This window comes from Melitaea cinxia, chromosome 23, assembly GCF_905220565.1.
Source record: "Melitaea cinxia chromosome 23, ilMelCinx1.1, whole genome shotgun sequence".
Taxonomy (NCBI): Eukaryota; Metazoa; Arthropoda; class Insecta; order Lepidoptera; family Nymphalidae; genus Melitaea; species Melitaea cinxia.
In genome coordinates, this window is record NC_059416.1 from 1,072,175 (window position 1) to 1,098,641 (window position 26,467).

At 34.7% G+C, this 26,467-nt stretch overlaps 1 protein-coding gene and 1 long non-coding RNA gene across 2 annotated transcripts in view; one reads left to right on the forward strand and one right to left on the reverse strand.

Moving 5' to 3' along the window:
• LOC123665080 (ABC transporter G family member 23) overlaps positions 1-10,473 on the reverse strand; it is a 121,498-nt gene extending 111,025 nt beyond the window's left edge. The window contains exon 1 of the mRNA XM_045599428.1: positions 10,433-10,473. Coding sequence (XP_045455384.1) covers positions 10,433-10,452 — 20 coding nt within the window. The 5' untranslated portion in view covers positions 10,453-10,473. The remainder of the gene's footprint in view (positions 1-10,432) is intronic.
• LOC123665082 lies at positions 6,282-9,093 on the forward strand. Its single transcript, XR_006744984.1, has 5 exons — positions 6,282-6,387; positions 6,468-6,625; positions 6,861-7,043; positions 7,221-7,395; positions 8,655-9,093. It is a non-coding gene; the product is annotated as an uncharacterized LOC123665082 (long non-coding RNA).
• Positions 10,474-26,467: the final 15,994 nt, after the last annotated feature.

Below are 26,467 nucleotides of genomic sequence, written 5' to 3' on the forward strand. Positions count from 1 at the left end.
GTTGTTTTATATAGAACTTTAAGAACTAATGAATTAAATAAGTATGCGAATCAAACATTATAAAAATAAAAATATAGTTTTGAAACTCGTGTCATCATAGCTTATAGTAGATTACGAATACCTGTTGTGCGAACAGATAAAGTTGTATATTCTATTCGTATAAAACTATATGAAAAAATAATTTAATTGAAAAAATTAGCTAACATTATAAAAATAAAGTTTTGGAAGATCCGAAATAAAACAACCTAGTATTAAATACTTATTGTTGTGGAATGTTAATTAAAGTAAAAACTAAATAAAAAATGAAAACAAAAAAGGAATGTCGGAACTATTAATATGTGTGTAAGAAACAAACCTGAACCGATATATACCTATATAATATTATAAAAATAAAAACAAAGCTTTGTAACTTATAATATATTAAAATAGATATATGAGCATTATAAGAATAAATAAAAGTAATATAATATTAGACTATTGTTGTACATATTTAAGTTTATTTGCAAAGTAATCGATTAAATAGTTTTCACGTCTTAATTACTTCAAAACTTAATATAATTATTTAAAACTTTAAATTGAGTTTTTTTTCCATAAATTGATAATCTACAATTTAACTATGAGCTAAATAAATTAACTGTATAATTTAAAATACTGAAATGATTTAATTTTTAATTGATAGAAAAAAAATATTAATTTTTACAGTCAGTCAGACACGTTTATTTTTCTTTATTATTATTATTTAAGAATTATTAGAAGCCGTAAATTGATATACTTAATATAAATATGTCTGTGGCGAACTTCCTGATGATAATAAACGCCACAATATTATTTTATCAACTTGGACCAGCTCCTTACAAATTTTACACATTGGACCACACGATAAAACCAATGCGTTGAAAGAAATATGACGCCATCAAGAATTGAAGTGTTCGGCTGAACGGCGCTCACACACCACACTTGCTTACGAATCTTAAAACTAACCGTGCATCTAAATTTAATTATTATTTCATTCTCATATTAATTGTAATATCGTTTACTTTATAAATTAAATTCATCTACATAATAAATTTTGTTATTAATAATTATCTCCTACATATAGTAATCATATAAAACTAAGAACATCTTTTACAAGTACATAAATTACATTAGAGAGTAACAGTCAAATAAATGTGAGGTTATTAGGATAGACCGAATAATAGCTAGGCATTCTAGTGACCCCATATTATTGGTGACCCCGACGAGGAACGAAGTTTGGATTTTGAAAACATCGAAAAGATACCTTAAGGAATATTGAGTTGTGATTTTTAGGGTGTGCCTCAAGTGATAGCGGTAAGCGAGATTTTTTTTTCTTATAAATATGAATCAGGATGATCCTAGAGATGCCGATGTCGGCACAGATGTATTGCGTGTAGGCGTGAAAGTACCACCATTTTGGCCAGAGGAACCCACCTTATGGTTCGCTCAAGTCGAAAGCCAGTTCACGTTATCTCGAATAACAACCGACGAGACTAAGTTTTGCTATTTAGTGGCTCAATTAGATCACCAATATGCAGCTGAAGTAAAAGACGTAATTACTAATCCGCCCGTTGCAGATAAATATTCAAAACTTAAAAACGAGCTCATTAAACGCCTATCTGCCTCAAAGGAGAAACGCGTAAAGCAACTTATAATGCATGAGGAGCTAGGCGACCGAAAACCATCACAGTTCCTACGTCATCTCGAAGGACTGGCAGGTCCATCAGTCCCTAAAGATTTTTTAGCCACTTTATGGTCTAGTCGATTACCTCAGACAATTCAAACCGTAATCGCTTCACAGATAGATCTACCGTTAGAGAAGCTGGCAGAATTGGCCGACAAGGTGCATGAAATTGCTCCATCAACACCGCAGATAGCAAGTACATCTTCTAATACTTCATCTTCTTCATACGATGACTTGGCTAAGCAGGTATGCGAACTAGCAAAGCAAGTAGCACAACTTAAGGCACGGTTAGAACACAATAGCTCGCGCTCACGCTCAAATACCCGAAAATATAATCGCTCACGAAGCCGCTCATGTCCCAAGCAACCACCCCTAGATCATCCTCATTGTTTTTACCATTTTACCTACGGCGCAAATGCAAGAAAATGCAAGGAGCCATGTAGTTTTTCTTCGGAAAACTCCACGGGCAGTCGGAAGTAGCGGCCTATGACTGCCCAACAACAACTACAGGCCGTCTTTTTGTAACCGATCGTGTAAGTAAAATGCAGTTCCTTGTAGACACTGGTTCCGACCTGTGTGTTTTCCCACGGTCAGCATTAAAGACGCCCCGCAAGCAGACTAATTTTGAGTTGGTGGCTGCAAACAACACAGTCATTCATACTTACGGACCAATAAAACTGCATCTTAATTTCGGACTTCGTAGAGACTTCACATGGAACTTTACAGTCGCTGATGTCTACCGACCTATCATTGGTGTCGATTTCCTGACTTACTATGGTTTGCTCATAGACTGCAAACAGCAACGCTTGATCGATGGTATCACTTCCCTCTCAGTACGTGCTAACCATACAGTTCCGTCTGACGACATCGCATCAGTGAAGACTGTCACAGGTGAAACTGAATTCCACGAGATCTTGCGAGAATTCCCGGAGATCACAAGGCCAGCAGGTATACACTCTCCGACAAAACATAATACTCTGCATTACATCAGAACCACTCCTGGACAACCAGTATCTTGTAAGCCTCGTCGTCTAGATCCTGTCCGTTGTCAGGCTGCTAAAAAAGAATTCGAGGATATGTTAGCAAGTGGTACAGCCAGACGCTCTGAAAGTCCTTGGTCTTCTGCTCTTCACTTGGTTAAGAAGAAGGACGATGGTTGGAGACCCTGTGGTGACTATCGAGCACTCAATGCTAGAACGATACCTGACCGATACCCGATACGTCATATACATGACTTTTCATACCAGTTGTCAGGATGTTCAATATTCTCTACTATTGATCTTGTTAAGGCATACAATCAAATAGCTGTAAGTCCGAAGGATATACCAAAAACTGCTATCACAACACCGTTTGGATTATTCGAATTCCCTTACATGACATTTGGACTTAGGAATGCAGCACAAACATTTCAAAGATTTATTGATGAGGTGTTATCCGGTCTAGACTTCTCCTACGGATACATCGATGATATTTTGGTATTTTCTAAATCTAAAGAGGAACATAAGTCACATCTAAGGCAGTTATTCGAACGTCTCAAGCAGTATGGCATTTTAATTAACACTTCCAAATGCTCATTTGGTCAAGAAACTGTAAATTTCTTAGGATATAACGTTTCTGCTTCTGGATCTAAGCCTCTTGAATCAAAAGTCCAAGCTATCAACGAATTTCCTGTACCTAAGACAGTTAAAGAACTTCGACGGTTTCTAGGAATGCTAAACTTTTATCGTAGGTTTATTCCGAATGCCGCAAAACTCCAGGCGCCGCTGAATTCCATTCTACAAGGACCTAAACTGAAAGGTTCTCACCCAGTAGAGATGACATCTACATTACTCAAGTCTTTCGAAGACTGTAAAACTTCACTATCGCAAGCTACACTATTAGCTCATCCAGATTACTCGGCAGAACTCGCAATCGTCACTGACGCTTCAGACTTTGCTATCGGTGCGGTACTCCAACAGAGGAAAGCTGATGACTGGCAACCTCTAGCATTTTACTCTCATAAATTGTCTACTGCACAAAAGAAGTATAGCCCTTACGACAAAGAACTTCTAGCTGTATACGAAGCTGTCAAGTACTTTCGACATATGATAGAAACTGCTACATTCGCTGTTTACACCGATCACAAGCCCCTCACTTTTGCTTTTTCTACCAGTAAGCAAGACTGTTCACCACGACAATTCCGGTATCTCGACTTCATATCTCAATTTACCACTGATATAAAATATATACCGGGTAAGGACAACAAAGTAGCTGATGCACTTTCTCGGATCGAAGAAATCAGTACCATAGATTATCAGACTCTTGCACAATCTCAGGACAATGATACTGAACTGCAAGACTTTCTTCGCCGTGGTTCTTCACTGAAGCTTGTGAAAATGTCAACTGAATTTACTACTATACCCATCTACTGTGACATCTCCATGCATTCACCTCGACCGTATATAACACCAGAATTTAGAAGACAAGTCTTTGACATGGTACACAATTTACATCATCCTGGAAGGTCAGCTACAGTACGACTGGTGACACAAAGATTTGTTTGGCCAGGGATTCGTAAGGACTGTAGAGAGTGGGTACGGCAATGTTTAAAATGCCAAAAATGCAAAATTATCCGCCATACAGTATCCCCCCTTTCCACTTTCCTTACTCCTTCTTCAAGGTTCTCTCACATTCACCTCGACATCATAGGACCTTTACCTATTTCTTATGATTTCAGGTATTGCCTTACCGTCATCGATAGATTCACGCGATGGCCTGAGGCGTTCCCGCTTAAGGACATAACAGCTGAGTCCTGTGTCGCAGCTTTGGTGTCCGGTTGGATTGCACGCTTTGGTTGCCCAGCCCGGGTAACCACAGACCGCGGTCGGCAATTTGAAAGTCAACTGTTCAAATCTCTCACAGCGACAGTTGGCGCTCGACATATTCGCACTACCGCCTACCATCCTGCAGCAAACGGTATAGTTGAGCGAATGCATCGACAACTTAAAACAGCAATCATGTGCAACAGCAACTGTAGTTCTTCGCAGTGGACTGAGTCTCTTCCACTAGTACTTCTTGGCATGCGCAGCTCCTGGAAGGATGATCTTCAAGCGTCACCAGCAGAGCTCGTTTATGGTGAGCCACTTATATTGCCCGGTCAGTTCCTGTCGCCTAAGGATGATTACACCGCAACAGATGTAACTCTTTACGCCACACGCCTACGATCTCATATGGCTAAACTTTCCCCAAGACCAACTTCCTGGCATACATCTACCGCATCACCATTTTATATACCTAAAGACTTAACAAACTCATCGCATGTATTTCTGAGACAAGACCGATTGCGTGGATCGTTAGAACCACCGTATGCCGGACCCTTCAAGGTCATCGAAAGAACGCCTAAGTATTTCACACTAGACGTCCAGAACAAAAAGGTTAATGTTTCTATCGACAGGCTTAAACCGGCGTACATGGCAAGAGAAGAAAAGGTAACACTATCACAACCTGTCAAAACTTCAACAGAGAAGTACACACGAAGCGGGCGAAGAGTCCAATTTCCCAACTTTTATCGACCGTAGTTACGGTCTAGCCAGGGGGAATATGTGGCGAACTTCCTGATGATAATAAACGCCACAATATTATTTTATCAACTTGGACCAGCTCCTTACAAATTTTACACATTGGACCACACGATAAAACCAATGCGTTGAAAGAAATATGACGCCATCAAGAATTGAAGTGTTCGGCTGAACGGCGCTCACACACCACACTTGCTTACGAATCTTAAAACTAACCGTGCATCTAAATTTAATTATTATTTCATTCTCATATTAATTGTAATATCGTTTACTTTATAAATTAAATTCATCTACATAATAAATTTTGTTATTAATAATTATCTCCTACATATAGTAATCATATAAAACTAAGAACATCTTTTACAAGTACATAAATTACATTAGAGAGTAACAGTCAAATAAATGTGAGGTTATTAGGATAGACCGAATAATAGCTAGGCATTCTAGTGACCCCATATGTCTATACACGGAGACAATAGAAAGTGTAGCAAGTAGCAAAGCAACTGTTCACGTGTCGCATCGTGTTTGACCTTGAATGCGCAAAACCTTGCGTAGTAACAGATTTTCGGGTCTGCGTAAGCGCGCACTGTCGCCTTGCGTCCCTCTCCACCCTCGCACACGCTTCTCGTGCCCTAGAGTACAATAACGAACGAAATGGATTCGTTTGTCTATTTTATTAACGTTTAATTTTGTGTCAAAATAATGCATCAACTTCAGCCAACTTTAAGACGAGAGAAGAATGATTTATTTGTTTATTTATTTAAATTCTTTATTGTACAATAAATACACTAAAACAAATGTGTACAAAAGGCGGGCTTAACGCTAATGCATTTTATATCTATCTATCTATAGTTTCTTTATTATTAATACACGATTCAATTATTCATTTGCTGACAAACTTATACTAGTATATATTTTATAATATATTTTGAATTTCACGGGCAACCGCAGAGGTTGGTGGAGCATTTGCCTTAGCACTTTTGTCTACAATAGTACCTGCGCAAACGGTGACAGCGACAGCCATATTTTTTCCTAATTATTTGCTGCGACATACGCTACGCTACTTTTGTGTTGATGTTGAATCAGTCGAGCTACGTGCTTGCTTCACTCAACGTTTTTAATTTCTTTTAGGTTATTATTAATTTTTTTTACTTGTATAATGACGGAAATTGTTATAAATAAATTTAAATTAAACAATAAAAAAATTATAGAGTTAGTACTAATCTCTTGGCTTACTGAGAACGAAACTACCTATGTGTTTGTGGCCACCAAAAAAAGATGAAGACAAAAGGTGAATAAATGGGTTGAACTTGAAATCGTGCCTTTCATGAGATGGTTAAAATAACCAATCAGATTATCAGCTAAGCTAGTGAGTATTTACGCACATTAATTATTTTATTTATAGTATTAAAATTATCTCGAGACAATACCTTGTAATTAACCTTTTAATAGATATCAAAATCGAATTTAATCTTTTAGAAGTTTTAAATTGTACAACGTAAATTTGTTTTCGCTAATGTTATTGAATTTCAATTCTAATAATAAAAGTAATGGTGCTCGGTGTAGTAGTAATCGTGTAGTAACATAATTTATTGGCGTTTCAGAGGATTATAATCAAGGATCACGCCGATTAAAAAATCCTTTAAAACAAATGATGTTGAGAGCACTGACAGTGATTGATCTAAATACTGAGCCTATGCTCTTGTAGTAATTCCTTCCAACGACAATTTAGAAGGAACCTGATAAGAGCGATGAAGCTGCGTGTAAAAGTATAATGGAACCTAAAGGTATAACTTACTTAATATTTCCTGAATTAGTTATCATGTAATAATAATTGAAAAGTGATACGCGTTTTAGAAATTACACATGATAATTACAAATTGACATTGAACAAACATATTAATAATTAAGGATTATGTTGTTGTTGTTTTTATTAATATTGTTATTATTATATTTACTTATAGACCAGTACATTTAGCTTTTGAAACCTAAAAAATTATAGTAGGATGAAACCCATTGGAAAAGAAAGAGAATACAACGAAAATGAAAGGAAAAATAAATGTCGGGAAGTGAGGGGTTATGGGGATAAAAACGGCTTATGTCGATTTCTGGCTAAACTACAAGTCTTACGGAAATAAGGTAAATGGCAAAGTTGTAGGTATTAAAAAGATATATACATTTTTTATTTACACTTTTTTCTTATAACCTCAAAATTTATCATTTAGGCCCTAAATGACCTAGGACCTACCTAATGCCTCTCTAGGAGACACCCTAAATTTTAGGGTGTCTCCTAGAGAGGTCGCACCTCGGCTTATAACAAAGTTGGTGTGGTGGTCGAAGCGCGCGGTCTTCGACGCGCTATTACTTTTTAACCGACTTCCAAAAAAGGAGGAGGTTCTCAATTCGACTGTATTTTTTTTTTTTTTTTTTTTTTTTTTTTTTATGTATGTTACATCAGAACTTTTGACCGGGTAGACCGATTTCGACAAATTTTGTTTTAATCGAAAGGTGGTGTGTGCCAATTGGTCCCATTTAAATTTATTTGAGATCTAACAACAACTTTTCGAGTTATATCTAATAATGCGTTTTTACTTGACGCTTTTTTCGTCGAACTACGTTGTATTATACCGCATAACTTTCTACTGGATGTACCGATTTTGATAATTCTTTTTTTGTTGGAAAGAAGATATCCCTAGTTTAGTACCACGATAAGGAAACCTGGATCTGATAATAGAATCCCAGAGAAATCGAGGGAAACTCTTGAAAATCCGCAATAACTTTTTACTGGGTGTACCGATTTTAATAATTTTTAATTTAATCGAAAGCTGATGTTTGTCATGTGGTCACATATAGATTTTATTGAGATCTGATAACTACTTTTTGAGTAATCTTTGATAACGCGTAGTTACTTGACTATATTTTCGTCGATCTACGTAGTATTACTCGTCGATGTAATTGAAGTCGGTTTTTTTTTCGTTTGCGAGCAAACACAATTATATTATTATTTACGGGCACGCGCCCGCGCCGCCCGGCCGGTACCGCCGCAACCGCTATATCCCTGCATTTTAAATTTGTAATATCTTCGAAACTATTCATTTAAATTACATGCTGTGAGCTGAGGGCCATATTGATCTATATTAAATGCATAACCTATTTAAGGTGCTTAATTGGATAAGGGTTAATACTGTATTGCTTAAAATCTCTTCGTTAGTGAGCTATAATTTCACGTAAAAGGTAAAGAAATAAAAAACGGTTATATACTACTATAATGTATTTTTTTTCACTTTTTACCATTATCAAAGGCTAAAAGCACTGGTCAATTATTGTACGAAAATATTATACATTTTTAATTTTAAAATAATACAAATTACCACGATCATTTATTGTACAATTTCCAGGCATCACAAACTACCTACGAACATCTTGCGAAATATTTGCAGCGTATTATTTGCACTGAAATGTCTAAAGTAAAAAAAAGCGTCAATTACACCATTGGACAACAAGTTAAAAAAATATTAGAAGTCGTCCAGCAGTCAGGACATGCACCGAGTAAACTAAGAGCTTGGAATATTATCGGTGACGCCTTGCCATACAAAGACATTGCGACATTTGTAGTTTTATAAATCTTTAAAAGATAACGAGGAAAAACGCAAAGCATTGGTATTTAAAAACTATCCAAATATTATTCACAAAGATTTACAAATTATTAAAATATTGTTAGCAAAAGATTGAAAAATTATAGGTTGTCACCGGTAGAACAAGCATTATTTATATTAATATATATGATGATGATTTATATTGTATTGTTAATTACAGTCAGTGAAGTATTTTAATGTAATTTAACTAGTGCATCATTATAATAAAAATATAGTTACTATCAACATGTATTTACAATTATTAATCCCATTTTTTTATAAATGGAAAATATTCGGCATTTAATTTTTTGGGCAGTAATAGCAGTTAAGCGAGGTCTAATATTGGCAATAAAGCATGGCCTAGTCCTGGGAATTAGGCATGGCCCGATCTTGCCAACCAAGTCAGGCCCGGTCCCGGCAACCAACCCTGGTCAAGTCCCGGCACCCAAGCCTGGCCCATCGTTATCCTTCCAGACTTCTACCAAGACTGGGCCAAGCCCGGCTCAGTCCCGGAAACCAAACCTGGCCCAGTCCCGGTAACCAAACCTGGCCCAGTACCGGCACCCAAGCCTGGCCCATCGTTATCATTCCAGACTTTACCAAGACTGGACCAAGCCTGGCTTACACGTCTGGCCCAGTCTCGACAACCAAGCCTGGCCCAGTCCCGGCAACCTAGCCTGGCCCAGTCTCGGCGACCAAGCCTGGCCCAGGCCTGGCCCATCGTTATCATCCCAGAGTTCTACCAATACTGGGACAAGCCTGGTTTGCAGGCTTGGCCCAGTCCTGGCGATCAAGCCTGGCCCAGTCCCGGCGACCAAGCCTGGCCCAGGCCTGGCCCATCGTTATCATCCCAGACATCTACCAATACTGGGACAAGCCTGGCTTGCAGGCTTGGCCCAGTCCTGGCGATCAAGCCTGGCCCAGTCCCGGTGGCCATGCCTGGCCCAGTCCCGGCGACCAAGCCTGGCCCAGGCTTGGCCCATCGTTATCATCCCAGACTTCTACCAATACTGGGACAAGCCCGGCTTGCAGGCTTGGCCCAGAGTTTTACATAGTTGGGCCAAGCCTGGGTCAGGCTTGGCCCCGTGGTATTTTCCTGTATGGGTATTTTTTCGTCGATCTACGTTGTATTACTTGTCGATGTAATTGAAGTCGGTTTTTTTTCGTTTGTCTGCAAACACAATTACATATTATATGATACTGTTTTATATATATTATAGTTCGGCAAACAAGCGTACCGCTCACTGATGGTAAGCGATTACCGTAGCTTATAGACCTGTCCCCAGACATGCTGCCCCAGATTTTGAGCAGGAAATTTCCTGCTGTTGTATTTTACGTCAGTTATAGTTAAGTATCCTGCTAATATTTTAAATAACAAAGTTTGTGAGGATGGAAGGATGTATGTGTACTTATTTGTGTGTACGTGTATTTAATTATTTCAGAAGAGCTACAATTATAATGTTCGTTAATTATTAAATTAGTTGATAAATACGAAATGTCACTAAAGTAAACGAGTTTATTTTTTAATTTAGTGCACTCACCCAGTTGTCCAACTGAACATTTGCCTGACCCTGTCTGACCGGAAGTCCTTCGTCGCCATTTTGACTGTAATCAAAAAAGGTTATATTATTAAGATTTTCGATGACCATAGTGTATTTATAGAAGTTAGGTTACGTCATAATTATACTAATATTACAGAGTGGAAAGCGTGGGCGTACCCACGGTGGGCATTTGCCTCACTCGGAGGCCAAGCTAATAATTGATAATTTAATTTTAAGAAGGAACTTTTGGGTAGATTTTGAAGACTAATTTTGAAGTAGTGTAGATAGTGAAAGGAAATTAAAAGTGAATTTTCTCATACTTATGAAGTTTTACTTTTTTGCCCCACCTTTACAAAATTCTGGGTACGTCTACGATGGAAAGATTTCTATTTTAGTATTTTTAACGTTTATATAGAAACTAACAAGATACTCAATATAAGAGCGATAGAAAAACAGTAAAAACCCGAGAAAACAAACAACAGAGGAACTACGTAGTAAATTCACAAAGAAAAAAACCCTTACAGAAGGTGCAGATGGAAAAATTACAAGGACAATGATTTTATAAGTATAGGCGTAATAAAATACCGTTTGTATGCATAATATGCTCATTTATATTATACAAGTGTATTCTAGTTCGATTACCAACGAGTCTGAAGGCTAAATAGTAACGGTCTTTGCAACTGTAATTTTTTATTTATTTATTCATCATCATCATCATCATCATCATTCCAGCCTATTGCAGTCCACTGCTGGACATAGGCCTCCACAAATTCGCGCCAAAAATGCGTGAACTCATGTGTGTTGCCCATAGTCACCACGCTGGGCAGGCGGGTTGGTGACCGCAGGGCTGGCTTTGTCGCACTTAATACGCTGCTGCCCGTCTTCGGCCTGTGTGTTTCAAAGCCAGCGGTTAGATGGTTATCCTGTCATCGGTCGTCTTCTTAAGTTCCAAGGTGGTAGTGGAACCTTGTTATCCCTTAGTTGTCTCTTACGATACCCACAGGAAGAGAGGGGATGGCTATATTCTTTGGTGCCGTAGCCACACAGTACAATTTATTAATTTTAAGAAATAAGTAAATCAATATTAGTTCATACTAGTTTATTGATTAAAGGGCATAGCAGGACATATCTTGCTGGAAATTTCGAGTATCCCAACTTGAGAAGTTCCTCAACCTTAGAAGGTCTGAGCTAAACATCACTGTTCCTGTGGTGAGTAGGGTGGCCAGGGCTCATGGGGAGGGTCGAGGGTGTCTGTAAACTACGGTGTCAACCTACCATCTAACACAAGGTCTTAGGTACGCTGTTTACCACATTTGATTACCAAAAAAAAACCCTACTATTAGATCGCACTTTCTCTGTATTCATATAGAACACGATAAAAATAATGCATGTCAATTTGATTGAAATTTACAAAGAATAGGTAATGCATTCATTGTGAAATATTGATAATGCTTTAAACTTTATTTAAAATGTGTTGTTTTGTTTTTGTTGCTTTTTTAGAGCAGCAACTAATAGGTATAAAGCAATTATATATTATTAGGTATTATTTTTTTTTGAATTCTCTGTTAACATTATTTAAATAAATAATGACAAATAAATAAAAAAAATTATGATTATAGAAATATATAAAAAATATTAATATTTGTATTATTTCTTTATAACAATAATATGCAGTCGTTTTATAAAACATAATAACAAGCGAACGGAACAAAGAGTAATCAATTAATATTTCCCCGCTACGAAACAACTCATTAAATAATTGCTCAAGCGATCATTGTCTTCTCCGGCCATTTTATTGTAACTTGCGATTAACATAATTACAAGGAAAATCTGCGAGATGACTAACATATACCTACACTATGTACTATTGTTCTTTTAAATACTATAAACAGTAAATAAAATAAGATAAAAATGAAAACACAACGGTTAACGTGGCAAACAAGCGTAGGTATTTTCTATTTGTCAGTAAGTGGTTACAGCCAACTGCAGCCAGTGGACGCTCACAGCAAAGTAGCATTGTAAGCACATTACCACCTGTCAGTAAGTGGTTACTGCAGCCAATAGATGACTGCAACAACAGTAGCATGTCAAGCACATTGCTGACCCTATAATTTACCCTCCCCAGCAGCTCTGGCCACCTTACTCACACCAGGAACATGATACTAATTGTGAACAGTATTATTTAGCTGAGATCTTTGTTAATGTCGAGGTACATATCCAGTCGGGTTGTTACGAATTTCTTGCTGTAACCCTCCCCCTCCTATATATTTTTTCTTTTGTAATGTAACTGTATCGAGATCCACAGATATCATAAAATATGTTTTTGGTTCTCAAAAACCTTTGCTATCATCATCATCATCTTCATCTTTTGTAAATTTTCTGAACGAATAATACCCATGAAAATATTCAAAAAAGTTTTAAAAATAATAAATAATAATGATAAATCCCTTAAATAAATAGAAATGAAAAAGGAAATAATTATCAAAACATTTTAATATGAGCAAAGTCTTTTAACATCCGAATAAAATAACCCTAGGTTAACCAAACAATTAAAAAGATAAAAGTAAAACAACAAATTTATGAAGAATTTATTAATATAATACTTTATTACAGTAGAAGCGACTTATCCTATAATTTTAAAAATGAAAAAAAAAATAATGGTCATTCCATCTAGGATTTATAATAAAAAGAAATTGATGTTCATTCCAGTCAAAGCAAGGATTATTTGTGGAGCAGGCACCGAACCGGTTTCTAACGGAACGAATTAATGCATCCTTCGAAACATGCGTTTGACCCCCTTTGATACGAATGAGCGTCGAATCACGTAGGAATAATAAGTGAAGTTGTTTCTATTGTATTTTAAACGTTTGTGTACAAAATATGAATTAAGTAAGCTTTATAGACTAAAAATACTATAATATAAATCGTTAACATATTTATATGTAGCTTATAATATTAATCACTCCAGCCTATCACAGTCCACTGCTGGACAAAGGCCTCCACAAGTTCGCGCAAAGAACTAAAAAGAAATAAAGAAAATAAATAGTAACTATCCCGTTTTAATGATTATTTTAATAAAAACACACATTCAAAAGACATTCAAATTGAGAAATTCCTCATTTTTGAATTCAAATAAAAACTTCCAAAATAAAACATAAAATTTACGTACATATTTGAATGTAAATAGGTACACAAACTCTCACCAACTTGCGCTTCATTTTATATGTTCTCACTAGCTGACCTGGCGAAGTTCGTATCGCCGTATTTTTTTTTTCTTAAATATAATAATTACTTATATCAAAATTAAATATAGCCTATCTTTCAAGTTGGTTCAAACTGATTAAAATCAGTAGTAAGTATAGGAGTCCATCGCGGACCAACAACACACACGGATTTAATAAATGCGTGTGAAATGATTCGTTCATGGCTTCATTTGTTATTTACTTTAATGTAATCGCTTAATAGGAATCCTTGAAGTGTATTTTGTATAATTTTAATATACTATTATTGTATTAATTAGTAATTTATGTGCGACTTTTACGTTTCAAAATATGTCAGATAGTAACGTATCTCTATATATACAAATAAATAAAATTGGAGTGTCTGTTTACAATATTAAAATAACCGCTTTTTACTAAATTCATATAACATAACATTTTTTTTAATTTCTGTCTGTTTGTCTGTCTGTCTGTCTGCCTGTTTGTTCCGGCTAATCCCTAAAACGGCTGGCCGACGGGAATTATACCAGCAGATAGCTGATGTAATAAGGAGTAACTTAGTCTACTTTTATTTTAGAAATTTATTTATTTTGTAAGTCTGCGAACTGAACAATATTTTTTTAATTGCGTGCGGACGAAGTCTCGGGCACAGCTAGTATATTATAAGCACTAACTATAATGTATTGTTAACTTGAAACTTTAAGGACATGTCATAATTATCAATATATATATATATATATATATATATATATATATATATATATATATATATATATATATATATATATATATATATAATTTTACCAAAATATAACAAACAATCACTATAGAGCTAATGGTCTGCCTTTATTACACAGAAGATGGATGGATGGAATCCTTCCTGGTCTCAAGAATGTTCAGGAACCTACAATAGAGAGCATTTGTAAACTGTGTTATATAAATATTATGCGAATTACACAATAATCTGCAAATGTCGTTCGGAGTTCATTCTTGCGGATGTGATGAACCTACGTAAATTCGAACTCATACATTCTAGTTGCAAATCTACAAACATCATGTTTATTGTGTTAGTATGCTTCGCGAAAATATTAATTGCATAAAACTACGCCATCGACACAAGAAAAACAAAAAGATAGATGTTATCTTAACAATAATCTGCAAAATAGCTCGATAAAACATGTTCATTTCAATCCTTATATCAATTAAACTTAACAGCCTTGAGCGCGTTGAAATCTACGAATACTATAAAAAATGGATTTGGGTGTATTTCCATACTCAGTAATTGTTTTTGTTGTAATTTAAGAATAATTAGTACGGTTAATGACTTGCCTATTATCGCAGAGGCATACATTGATTACTCGTACTATTGACCCGAAAATCATTAAAAAAAATTATACAACTAGGTCGGCAAACAAGCGTACGGCTCGGCCCACCTGGTAGTAAGCGTAACCGTAGCCTATAGACGCTTGCAACACCAGAAGCATCCCAAGCGCGTTGCTGACCTTACCTCCTACCCTCCCCAAAAAGTAGTCATACCTTACTCACCAAGGGATTACAGCTACATGAGACCATAAATATTTTGCTGTGATTTTGAATTATGCTATTGACCACTCTAATTCAGCACTGCGTGAGTGTGGATAGAGTGTCCTTGTAGGTCTTTCCACGGTACTGTGCCCTGGAGGGCACGGTAAGCTGTCGGTCCAGTGACAAATGATAGTTATTTTTACTTGAAATATCCGACAACCATCCATGAATTAAGATCCAATTCTTTACCTACATGAATAAAGAGTTACGTGCCAAACAGGATGTGTCAGACCGAATCAATAATAATAATAATCAATCAAAGATCGTTGTAATTCGTATAATCTTTTACTGAATACCCAAAAATACCCAAACATTTATTACCATAGCTATGGTTCATGTTCTTACCAACGTATATTTACAAAAGATCGTCAGAGTATTATTATTAGTCGTATTTCACGACTCTTACTTCGATTAGTATCCGATGTTACAGGGATATCGCGTTAACCAACCGACATCCTGTTAGAAACGTACGGACGGACAGTTGCGATATGCTGGTGGTAAATTACTTGTAATTTGTATTTATATAAAACTAGCTGGCCTGGCGAACTCTGTACCGCCTATTTTTTTTTAATATAATAATTATTTATATCGAAATAAAATATAACCTGTCTTTCAAGTTGGATCAAACTGCACACGGTGAGCAAATTTGATTAAAATTGGTTAAGTAGTTTAGGAGTCCATCGCAGACAAACGTGATGCATTCACGTTTACATAAATGATGCGTTACTACGTTTTATATATGTGTTATAAGGGGGTTGTTATATTTATTATGTTGTATAATATGATTGTTATATAATCGCATTTATAGATACAGGTTGCTGATAAATTTTATCTGACTCGTAAATTCTTGATAGGGTTATAATATAAGTACCGGGAAGAATCCTACTGATAATTTCCTGCTGTTCCCTACCTCAGTAGTAGTGGGTCGCACCACGAAGCCGAGCTAGTTAATTATATCTACTGCAAGGTTAACACAAGTTTAACCATAAGCAACATCATTTCCATTATCCTCTTGAAGCAAAAATGCGAAATACATTTTTGAAAGAAAAAAAATTTCCACTCCGCATTAGTTCAACTTTCCCGACTACACCGAAACGGTCATCATCAAATTCGATGCCATCTACCGTTACTTGTTATTGTGTAATGTTATCGAGAGGGTTACCCGTTCCAATGTCATTCACCTTACCTTCTCAGCGAGAGATGGCGCCACAAGTTAAGAATGCCAATATTGCGAAATGTCCACTATTACGAGGATGGTTGGAGTATTGTCATAAACACTTGATTTGTATAAATATGGATTTAATTTAACTGATAAAAAGTGTTATTTAGATTATAGAGTGACTGCACACATTCGTCTATGTATTTTCGTACCTCCAATAAAAGATTTGAACCTACAAAGACCGTGTAAAGCATTTTATATTTATTATACATTAAAATATATAAATATTACTCAAAATGTAGTACTATCAGCTACGCCTCACATAAATGCGTATGCACTTAAAATTATGGATGCTATATATACACATACTTTATTATACGGGTCAGAAAATATGTCAAATTCAATCTCTAGACCTATTTCTAGGTTGTTTATATGGAGGTTGTTTATGTATATGTAGATATATGTGGACAGGTACATAAGAATATTTCGAAAGGAAGGTACAAGCACACATGCACATGAAACGTCAATAAAACGAAGTTACATACCCAGTTCTTGTCTTTATTATCTAATACTAGAAGCATATTCTCATCATTTACGATGCCGCAATACTACATAACAAAAGATATCAATTCATCACTAATGTACCTACAGATTAAAAAAATTAAATATCTCTTCATATAAAAAAGAAACATCGACTGCGTATACTTATTAGTTACTATTTATTCATAGTTACCGAAATACTTTCGTAAGATAATAAATATACAAACTTTAAATATATTTACAGAAACTTCTTTCGCATACATTATCGTAAATATCTCAGGATTAAATCGACGTATTAACATGAAACATTTACTAATTTTTAATTCAGCCCTGCGAATACCGTATTAAATATCATTCAGTAATTTTTCATCATTCATTCAGGCAGACAAACGAAAATTTTAAAAAGACTAATTTTGGCTTCTTTTGGTTGTGATACATTTTTTTTCTCATACATATATTAATAACTTACTACATACAAACAAAAACCAATTAAATTACTACATACACAAACAAAAACCAGTTACAGTTTTATTAACAGACTAGCATCCCGCCCCGGCTTTCAAATTCAAAATAAATTTTTTCCTATTTTTTTTGAAAATATAATATAGCCTATGTCACCCGCGGACAGTGTAGCTTCCCAACAGTGATAGAATTTTTCAAATCGGTTCAGTAGTTTCGGAGCCTATTTAATGCCAACAAACAATCAAATCTTTCCTCTTTTTAATATTAGTATAGATGTAGATAGTGAAATTACAACATCAAATTTTCGGCTCTACCTTTGTAGAGGTCAAAAATAAATTGATTGCATCTTGTGAAATAAAGAAAATCTTGTAATGGACTACCATAACAGGCACAGACGAGGTGTGTCTGAATTGTCACATACAGTATCTCCTCGTGCACCATCGACTAGTTTTGGAGATATTTAATAATAATAATACGTTTATTTCAGACAAGGTCCATACAATGAAAAAAGAGTATACAAAATAATTAGCGTAGAAACAAAGAAAAACAGAAATATAAAGAAATATAATTTTAGAGATTAAATAAAATATATTTTTTTAATGTGAGTAATTAGAAAATGCTAAGTCAATTCAATTGTAATTAAAATACTTATGATCTAAATATTGTGTTGTGATAAGGTTTAGTTTTCACAGATTTTTGAGCACTTTTAATACAAATTTTAACAAATTAACGGAATCTTTACGCTATTTTGCAAAACTCATATATGTCCTGTACAATCTCCTCGTCCAAATCCTTTTTAGGATCAGAAAAAAAAACTCAAAAGCATTTCAAGATTGGCAACCCTAAAATATTAAAAAAAAATAGTTCTCTGTAATATGTCACTCCAGAGTTCTTTGATTTGTCAAGAACTCTGGTTTTACTGTTTACTCCTGACTCTAGAAAAATTCCTATCAACATAAAAGTATAAATGGTATTACAAGCTGTAATTACTTAAAGACATATTATTAAATTTTTAATAAACTCGAAGTGTACCTTGAACCTTAATCATTACCCATATCCGTCTGATTGCCTAAAGTTCAGAATGTCAAAAGTGTAATTACGTGTACTCTGTAAATAATTATTTTCCTGTTACCATAAGTCATGGTAACTACAGGTTACATTTATAAATATTACCTTTTGTTGACAGTTTTACTTGTATTCAGTTTTTTTTTGGCATGGTTCAAGATTAATTTTATACATGGCATATGATATTTTATTAAGTGAATTCATAGTAATGTAATTTTATCACGATTAACTGTAAATAAGTATTCGTTCATTATAAGTAGTCTTTGTAGAGTTAATTATAGTTAGGTGAGTCTAAATAAATGTGCGCGAAATAACAAAATAACATTAAAAATTAATCTTCCATAATCTTTTGTGGCATATCAATAAAAAAACGAATGTACCTTAGACCACACGACTGAAGTACAACAACGAAACGTAACTCTCTCACTTTCTATCTTCACAACTTATATCTATCTCCCTTTCAACTTCCGTTCGCCTCACCCAATCACACTTTTCGTAACTCTCTCGTCACAAATTCACCAGCTTACTCCCCAAGTCAAGCGTAAGTAAAGAAATTTTGTTTCAAAAACTTAATCTGTAAGCTAGTTAAGTTAAGAAAAGGATCAGCAGTGAAAGGAGTCGCTGGAGTCGCAGTTACATAACGAAACCGGTCTCAACCGGACTCGAACTGGGACAAGTGGAATTCCGTCGGTTTATTTATCAAAAACATTGAGAAACACACGTCTAATGTCTTAGAGTGACGATGATGACAAAAAAATGACACACTAAACTTATCATATAACTCGGTAATTAAAGTTATAGCTCATGATTTCCATTTGTGTATAAAAACGTATATATTTATATGCGTTTTTATTTATAGTTATTGATAAGTAACTTAAATTAAAGAATTGAGTCTGGTACAAATGGTATACGATATGTAGATCTACCTTGAATTAAATTTGAAAAAGCTTGATTTTGAAAACGGAAATCTTTTAAATTATACACATCAATGTTTATATTTGTCTACTACAGTCTTTATATTTGTCTAGTTATGTTAATATTTGTCTTGCATATTATTTCCTTAAAAACATGTTCTCGTCACGTTCTTTAGTAAGCTGTACCCAGTGATAGTGTACTTTCTATCGTGTTAAAGCAATAAGCCTTTTAAAGCTCTATTTGATTCTTTAAATGCATATACACATTAAGTTCAAAGTAATTTAAGTTCTTTTTCTCATAAAATAAGATTCAAATCAATTCGGTAAATTTTGGCTGTACAGTAACGATCTACATACACGCAATAAATTTGAATAAACACAAAGTAACACTTTCACTCTCACAAAGTGCAATAATTTCTAAATGTTAAACGTTTTTTTAATTTCATTTGAATTCTTTTAACAAGATTCGTTACGATTTAATCGTTTGAAAATGGAGCATTTTGAAACATGAATATATTGTTACGTTAGAAATTTCACTTTTATTGACGTTTTTTACTTTCTTTATTTACAAACTAGCTGTAACCGCGACTTCGTCCGCGTGGAATTATAATATTGTTCAGTTCGCAGAGTTTCAAAATAAATAAAGCTCTAAAATAAAAGTAACCTAAGTCACTCCTTATTACATCAACTATCTGCCAGTGAAAGTACTGTCAAAATCGGTCCTGCCGTTTCAGAGATCAGTCGGAACAAACAGACAGACGGACAAAAATTGTAAAAAAAAAAGAAGTTATTTTGGTATATGTACCGTGTATACATCCATATGCATTTAGTAAAAGCGGCTATTATAATATTACAAACAGTCACTCTAATTTTATTTATTTGTATAGATAATATTTTTTGTAATTTAAATTACGAAATAAAATTCTAAATTCGTAATAAATAAATGAGAAATGGGTATTAACTAATATGCAAACGAACTCACGTATCTATTTTAATTTCAAAATTAAAATATATCGTATGTGTATAATGTATATGTATATATAATTGTTATATATTCTATTTTTTTTTCTTTTACTTATTTAAATCTATATACCACCTGCCCATCTGAAAAGCAATATCCCTTTCATTATCAGGTTGTCTGGAAGAGATTGCTTTTTAGCAATAAGATCGCCTGGTTGTGCAATTTGTTACTATAATTGCTTGTAATTTTAATTTTGTTCTTTATTTAAATGTGCAATAAAGTATATTATTATTATTATTATTAAATAAATATTACACAATTCTTATAAGCAGTAAAGGTAGTAATATTATGCATCGTAATATAAATTCGAGTTTATTCAAGATAATTTTTTGACCACTGCTGGGGCAACCTGTTACTTGATTCAACAACTGTTGGACGCAGTAGTCACAGTATATGACTGTTCTGCTATCTTGGCATGTTTTTGTAGGCCTGATTCCATTATGATATATATAGTGGTCTGGGCGTTTGTGTTTGCGTTCTGTGTTTCTAGTAATAACAACTGAAGATATCGTTTTATTTGAAAAAGTGACTTCACATAGAAATGCTCATATTACATGAAATATAGTACGCTAATGAAAGTAAAAATTTTCCCTATTTGTCCAACATCTTTTATCGATGCTAATTTTGATCATAACGATGTTATATAGCCTACATAACCTTCTTCAATTAATGGGCGATTTAACACTGTTTTCTAACTTAAAATAGGTAGGTATTAAACAAATTGGACGCTTTGAACTAAACCATTTCTTCAGCTTTACAATATTAGTACATGACATATGAATCAATAAACGTTGAACGTGATACGTGATAGATCGTAATGAGGGTGTAACGGACGTGTTGTAGTGGGTAACAGTTCCTATTGTGTTATGATGCGCAAATATTAAGTATTGTACTCGTGGTTCCGTAATAACGTGTATGATTAACAAATGGAATGATGTGGTGTTCACCTTAAGAAATTGTAACACTTAGCTGTAAAGTATTTATTAAGATTAGGTTTACGTTATTGTGTAATTAGTGTTACCAATTACTGGTGATAAATAAATAAATAAATGAAAAAAATATGTGTTGACTGCTTTTTATTTGAAACTTCTCTTTAAATCTCTCAGTCTCAATTTTTCGAAAAACAAAAAAAAAACGATAAATATCTATAGCACTCGGCTTTAGATTAAAACACAGATGTAAATGTTAGTGTGTAATGTGTAATACACAGATTACACATCTTCCATCTATTATATTATTCCTCATTTGAAACAAACCTCTGTAGTATTTATAAGCCATTGATAAAAAAGTATGCAAAGAAAATAATTACATACAAAGTTATAAACAAACCGAAGTTCTCACGAAATAAAATGTACAAATAAACTTATAGCTATAAACAAGTCAAGGACTTTTCACGAAAAAACCAATTATCATGGAAATCACAATTTAAATACAAGGCATTAACAATGAGAGAAAATAAATATATATAATTTTGTCGATTAAATTAAGTAGTTATGAAAACGGTATTCTTAATATTCTTTGTTATTTTTTTTAAATAAATATATCTTCATATCACAGATTGTGATTACAATTATGAAATCAATTACATTACATTATTTCTATATTTATATACGTGCATACGTCCGAACTCCACAGAGTCTCTATCACGACTTATCCCCACCACTTTTTTTTCGAATTGTGGAGTGCTGTTGGCCCTATCGGCCTTTACAGCGTCACCGGTGAGAGGGGCCGGTTACTAAAGACATCGGCCACGAAGGAAGAAGGGGATTCCTCTGGGAGGGCTCGGGGGGAAAACGCACGCCCTAAGGGTGTCTCTAGCGAGATCGCACCTCGACTTGGAGCGTCGTCGGAGTGGAGGAGGCGCTATGCGGAGCGCTGAGACGGCTTACGGACGGTCCGCTAAGGTTCGCGCGCCTAGGCGCGTGCGAGCCGTCAGAACGCGGGATCCCCACCACAAAGCGGTCTGGCTATTAATAGGTAGGGAACCTACCTTCTAGAATTTCTTGACTTACGCTTGACTTGGGGAGTAAGCTGATGAATGCGTGGCGAGAGAGTTACGAAAGTGTGAACGGGCGAGGCGAACGGAAGTTGATAAGTTCAATGATTTCATGTGGTCTCATTTTGTCATCATTTGGTTGAGATCTGATTAGCACTTTTTGAGTAATCTTTGACAACGCTTATTTAATTGATTTATTTTTCGTGACCCTACGTTGTATTACTTGTCGATATAATTAAAGTCGGTTTTTTTTTCGTTTGACAGCAAATACATACAATATTATAAATTTGAATGTAAGTTTGTTTGTTAACTAACTACTTAACCGATCATCGTGAAATTTGGAGGTACTAGAAGTAACATAGGATACTTTTTAAAAAAAAATCAATGCGAACGAAGCTGCGGGTAAAAGCTAGTATATATGTTAAGGCCTCATTTTCCTTATTTAATGTTCCGCTTGTAACATGTCCTACACGAGCCAAAAGCCACGTGTAGGGTACGAGGTAGGGTACCTTGTATTACTAGTCGATGTAATTGAAGTCAGTTTTTTTAGTTTGCGAAAAAAAACATTATTCTATACAAATAAATAAAATTCGAGTGTCTGTTTGTAATATTAAAATACCCGCTTTTTACTAAATGCATAGGGATGTATACATGGTACATATATACCAAAATGACATTTTTTACAATTCTGGTCTGTTTGTCTGTCTGTTTGTTTCCGTTAATCTCTGAAACGGCTAGACCGATTTCAACGGGACTTTCACTGGCAGATAGCTGATATAGTAAGGATTACTAAGGCTACTTTTATTTAAGAAATGTATTTATTTTATAACTGCGAACTAAACAAACATTTGTTAAATTCCTCTCGGACGAAGTCGCGGGCACAGCTAGTATTACACAATATCGTTTATTAAATACCAACACTAGAGATATTACACACCAAAAAATGTTCACAACCTTACAAAAAAACAATTTTAATCGAAAAATGAAATGATATTTTATAATCATTCGCTAACACTTGAATATTTTAAAAGACAACACAAACAGTACAATTAATTTGTTATATTATTTTTATATGTCGGTAGATAATTGCTAAGAAAATATAAATCTTTGTTCAGTTCCTCGTGACGAGTAATAAACAGTTTTTTACATATTTATATGTATAATAACACTTGTCCTCTATGCGTTAATTTTCATAAAAACGCCAGCAAAAATTTTCCACAGCAGGATTATATGTAATACAATATAATTATTGTTTTTGCAAATGATGACTAAGGAATTCTGCAGACGCTGTTGCATCTCTTTTCTTTATATTGAAATAAAATATTAGTGAAAAGGATGCAAGTAGTTCTCACAAATTGATTGCATCTTTTGCATTGAAATATTATAAAACTAATTAATATTATTAACCGACTTAAAAAAAAATATTCGTCAGATTAAGCTAAACCCTAGAAGAGATTTCTTCCAACGCACCCGAAAAGGCACAGTTACAGACAGACAATTAGAGGTGGTAGACGTACAGTTAAAATCATCTAAACATATAATAAAACTGTAGAGGTCGAATTTCTGTACATTGAAAAACAAATGCTGAAAATTGAGTCAGAGGGGTGTAAGAAGTGAATTAAAAGTAATTTAGATTTTTTTCAAATGTTTGTTTCTCTATTTGTCTGTCTGTTTGTACGGGCTAATCTCCGAAACGACCGGACCGATTTAAATGAAATTTTGTATGGTGATAGCTTATATCATAGTCCCCCGTGTGATAGTTAAAAAACTTTAATTACTTAAAAAGCTTATTATACAAATTACGCGCCTAATTAAGTATTGATATTGCCAGATCATCATACAATAATACAATTTATACAGAAAAAGTAAAACCTTCAAAAACAGTGATCGCTGTGTAAGCGATAACACCGTCCTCTTCATTTAATGCAAATTGACTTTTAAAATTAATTCTTTGTTTCTATTTTGTAATAATGAGTAAAAGTGTGAATAAATAAAAAATATATATAATATATTTACATTTTAGTATGTTAATATATGACTTAAATTTCGTCAAACAACATCCGTAAAACAATTTCTATTTTAAAGTAACTTTCAATTGCGCTAAACATACAAAGATTACTTCGCCAATGTCACGTTAGATGACGTTGTCAATACAAATTCGTTGTCAAATCATAAGTTCAAACAGAACGAATGACGTACGCTAGTGTCAAACTTGACACTCTCTCTTTTTTTATAATTTTAACGAATTTATTCATGTGAATACATCGTTTGTTTTGAGCCTTGAACGTGAGTGTAGGTGGTAGGACTGACCCAATATTAAACTGTGTGTACAAGAACTTGATTACAAACCAAATGAAAAGTCTGATCACTCCTCTAGCGATAAGACCGCCTTTGTACACTGTTTTTTTTTTGTAATATGTTATTAAAAGTCTAATAAACATCCTATTTTGTAGTAGTGTTGATAGCTTGGTGTATTGAATCGAGTAAATCCAAACATATTTATGACCTGCATAAAGAACCTATATGTAGAGAAAATCTTTTTACCTTTTTACTGTCTTTATTACCTAATACACTACTCATCCATTCATTCGCATAATGAACTTAGGGCCTGTACCATCAGTTGTGGATAAAATTTATCCTGCATATAAGTCACGAGTAGACTTTAATAGCAGGTTTTTTTTTTCTTATTTTACATACACACGGTTGTCTGTTCCTACGGTAAGCAACTTAATGATTGTGTTATAGGTAAGAGCCGACTCGTATAGCTACATATACATATATTGTTATCGATAACCATCCATACAAATAATACATATATATACAAATAAATATATGTATTACACCTAGACTAAGAGTGGGAATCAAACTCATAACCCCCAGAGCAGAAAGCAGGGTCACTACACACTACTCCAATGGGCTAGTCGTTTAGATTTTCTCTTGTTTAATACATAATCTAATTGTTTCCAGATTGTATGACGTACGTAAGTTCGCGATATCGCTGTCTGACGATAACTATCACTTGTTTTCAAAAGCGTTTAGTCATTGACTATAACTTTTGCTGTTCCGCCTCTTATATGATTAATTATAGTTTGGTAGTGTATTAGCATGCAACTACAGTAGTTTGGACTGATTGAAATCGTATATGCGCATAACTTACCTACTTTATATCTAAGTGAGGTAGGGCACAGCTGGAAATTTCCTGTTCAAAATATGGACCAGCCTGACCTTACAGAAGATCACAGCTAAGTAATACTGATTTCAATCAGTGTTGTGTTCCTGTTGGTGAGTAAGGTGACGGTGAAGGTATAGGGGATTGGGGATAGGGTCAGCAACGCGCTTGCGATGCTTGGTGGTGCTGCAGACGTCTATAAGCTACGGTAATCGCTTACCATTAGGTGAGCCGTACGCTTGTTTGCCGACCTAGTTGTATTTGAAAAAAATATCATTTAGTATATCATAATTATTATTTTAATATATAAAATGCAAAAAAAAAAAACAAAACAGCTTACCGTAAGAGGTCTATTTCCGTCGACATTAAAATTCAAAAGAGTTATTGCATCTGCCAGTATGCTTATAAACGTGCTTTGTAAGTCAATGCCTTGGTCATATGGCGTACTAGTTTTAAGTGTTTTACTCAGAAGGCGCATAACAGGAATTCATCATCATCATTTCAGCCTATCACAGTCCACTGCTGAACATAGACCTCCACAAGTTCTCGCCAAAAATGGCGTGAACTCATGTGTGTTACCCATAGTCACCGCGCTGGGCAGGTGGGTGGCGACTGCAGGGCTGGCTTTGTCACACCAAAAATGCTGCTCCCCGTTTTGGGCCTGTGTATTTCAAAGCCAGCAGTTGAATGGTTATCCCGCCATCGGTCGGCGTTTTAAGTTCCAAGGTGGTAGTGGAACTGTGTTATCCCTTAGTCACCTCTTACAACACCCACGGCAAGAGAGGGGGTTAGACGGAAATTAAAATATAATGGAATCCGACCGGGGAAGTACCTCCCTCTCCGTTGTTCCCGTGGTGAGTAAGATGAGCTCTATTGATTGTAATTGTACGTTCGGTAACGCTCTATA